Here is a 2,500-nt window from a genome sequence, read left to right on the forward strand (position 1 = left end):
CCACAGTGTTGATGTTTATTATTTAAATAACGACCACACATACATCACATCCTGTGAAGAAGTTTCAGAATGAAACACTTTGAAATAAAGCTAAAGCGCTAAACCAACTTTAACATCAGGGATCAAATGTTCCATACTCTGAAGTTTTCAAACAATCTGATATTTTAATGATTGATGGCGTCCAATCATCATGGAGAAGCTTTTAAAAAACACATCAGAGGACGGGCGTGAAGGACACACTTCTCCTCTTGTCTCCTGATTTTTGTTTGTCCGTCTCTCTGCAGCTGAACGGTCTGGATGGTCGGGACCTGGTCTGCAGAGATCTGGGTCTGTCAGAGTCTGACGTGAACAGGAACTCTCCTCTGCTGCTGGAGCTCGTCAGGAGGAGACACAAGACCACAGAGGTGAGAGACTCATCAACCAATCACAGATCAGAGACTCATCAACCAATCACAGATCAGAGACTCATCAACCAATCAGAGATCAGAGACTCATCAACCAATCAGAGATCAGAGACTCATCAACCAATCACAGATCAGAGACTCATCAACCAATCACAGATCAGAGACTCATCAACCAATCAGAGACTCATCAACCAATCACAGATCAGAGACTCATCAACCAATCACAGATCAGAGACTCATCAACCAATCACAGATCAGAGACTCATCAACCAATCAGAGATCAGAGACTCATCAACCAATCAGAGATCAGAGACTCATCAACCAATCACAGATCAGAGACTCATCAACCAATCACAGATCAGAGACTCATCAACCAATCAGAGATCAGAGACTCATCAACCAATCACAGATCAGAGACTCATCAACCAATCAGAGATCGGAGACTCATCAACCAATCACAGATCAGAGACTCATCAACCAATCAGAGATCAGAGACTCATCAACCAATCACAGATCAGAGACTCATCAACCAATCACAGATCAGAGACTCATCAACCAATCAGAGATCAGAGACTCATCAACCAATCACAGATCAGAGACTCATCAACCAATCAGAGATCAGAGACTCATCAACCAATCACAGATCAGAGACTCATCAACCAATCACAGATCAGAGACTCATCAACCAATCAGAGATCAGAGACTCATCAACTGATCAGAGACTCATCAACCAATCAGAGATCAGAGACTCATCAACTGATCAGAGACTCATCAACCAATCAGAGATCAGAGACTCATCAACCAATCAGAGATCAGAGACTCATCAACCAATCACAGATCAGAGACTCATCAACCAATCACAGATCAGAGACTCATCAACCAATCAGAGATCAGATCTGAACTTCCTTTGTACTCCATGTTCTCACACACTTCTCATTTGTCTGTCTTCATGGGGAACACGTCTTCATGGGGAACACGTCTTCATGGGGAACACGTCTTCATGGGGAACAGGTCTTCATGGGGAACACGTCTTCATGGGGAACACGTCTTCATGGGGAACACGTCTTCATGGGGAACACGTCTTCATGGGGAACACGTCTTCATGGGGGCATGCTGTGGGGCGTCACTGGCTTTTGGGGGTGATAGTAGCTTTAGGGGGGCGGCGGTGGTTTAGGTCCTGGGGGGGTGTGGTTGTATCTTTGGGGCTAACAGTAGGTTTTGGGGACGCCCTCAGTGTGACATCAATCTATGATCCTGTGTGAGTGTGTATCATACCTTTTTGTTTGACAAGCATGTCTCTTAATAACAGACTTACCCCCCCCCATATAAAGTCTGTTAAAGTCTTTATCTGTGATTTTTCACACTTAAATATAAAAATCAAGTATCTCCTCTAAAAATAACTCTGTGAGTCATGACTGTCTACAATGGGTGTAACACCCGAGTCCCACTGTCTGTGATGTTTTCAGAGTTTTCAGAGTCCTATCTTCACTTTGTTTACATCGCCAGGACGGCCGGCTGACTCCTCCCCTCGTGTATAAAAGTTGTTTAATTGAGGGACTAGAGAAAAGAAGAATAACATACTGTACTCACTGCTTAACTGTGTTTCTAGATCACGCTCATTTCAGGTCAATTTACATGCAGTGTGAAGATACCAGCAGAATAAAGATCACTAGCATTAGCATGCTAACACAACAATGCAGCGCCAGTTGTTTTGGTTTCATGCTGGAGCTCAGACACTTTGGTCCACGCTTTGGTCCACTCTTTGGTCCACACTTTGGTCCACTCTTTGGTCCACTCTTTGGTCCACTCTTTGGTCCACTCTTTGGTCCACTCTTTGGTCCACTCTTTGGTCCACACTTTGGTCCACTTTTTGGTCCACACTTTGGTCCACTTTTTGGTCCACTCTTTGGTCCACTCTTTGGTCCACACTTTGGTCCACTCTTTGGTCCACACTTTGGTCCACTCTTTGGTCCACTCTTTGGTCCACTCTTTGGTCCACTCTTTGGTCCACTCTTTGGTCCACACTTTGGTCCACTTTTTGGTCCACACTTTGGTCCACACTTTGGTCCACTTTTTGGTCCACACTTTGGTCCACA

At 44.6% G+C, this 2,500-nt stretch overlaps 1 protein-coding gene across 7 annotated transcripts in view; it reads left to right on the forward strand.

Annotated features, from left to right (window-relative positions):
- The window catches only part of cep43 (centrosomal protein 43), a 20,094-nt gene that overhangs the window by 4,275 nt on the left and 13,319 nt on the right, over window positions 1-2,500 (forward strand). For all 7 annotated transcript variants that reach the window (XM_065963559.1, XM_065963558.1, XM_020657619.2 and 4 more), the window contains exon 5: window positions 285-404. In XM_065963559.1, the coding sequence (XP_065819631.1) occupies window positions 285-404 (120 nt within the window). The remainder of the gene's footprint in view (window positions 1-284; window positions 405-2,500) is intronic.

Source organism: Labrus bergylta, chromosome 15 (genome assembly GCF_963930695.1).
Source record: "Labrus bergylta chromosome 15, fLabBer1.1, whole genome shotgun sequence".
Lineage (NCBI taxonomy): Eukaryota > Metazoa > Chordata > Actinopteri > Labriformes > Labridae > Labrus > Labrus bergylta.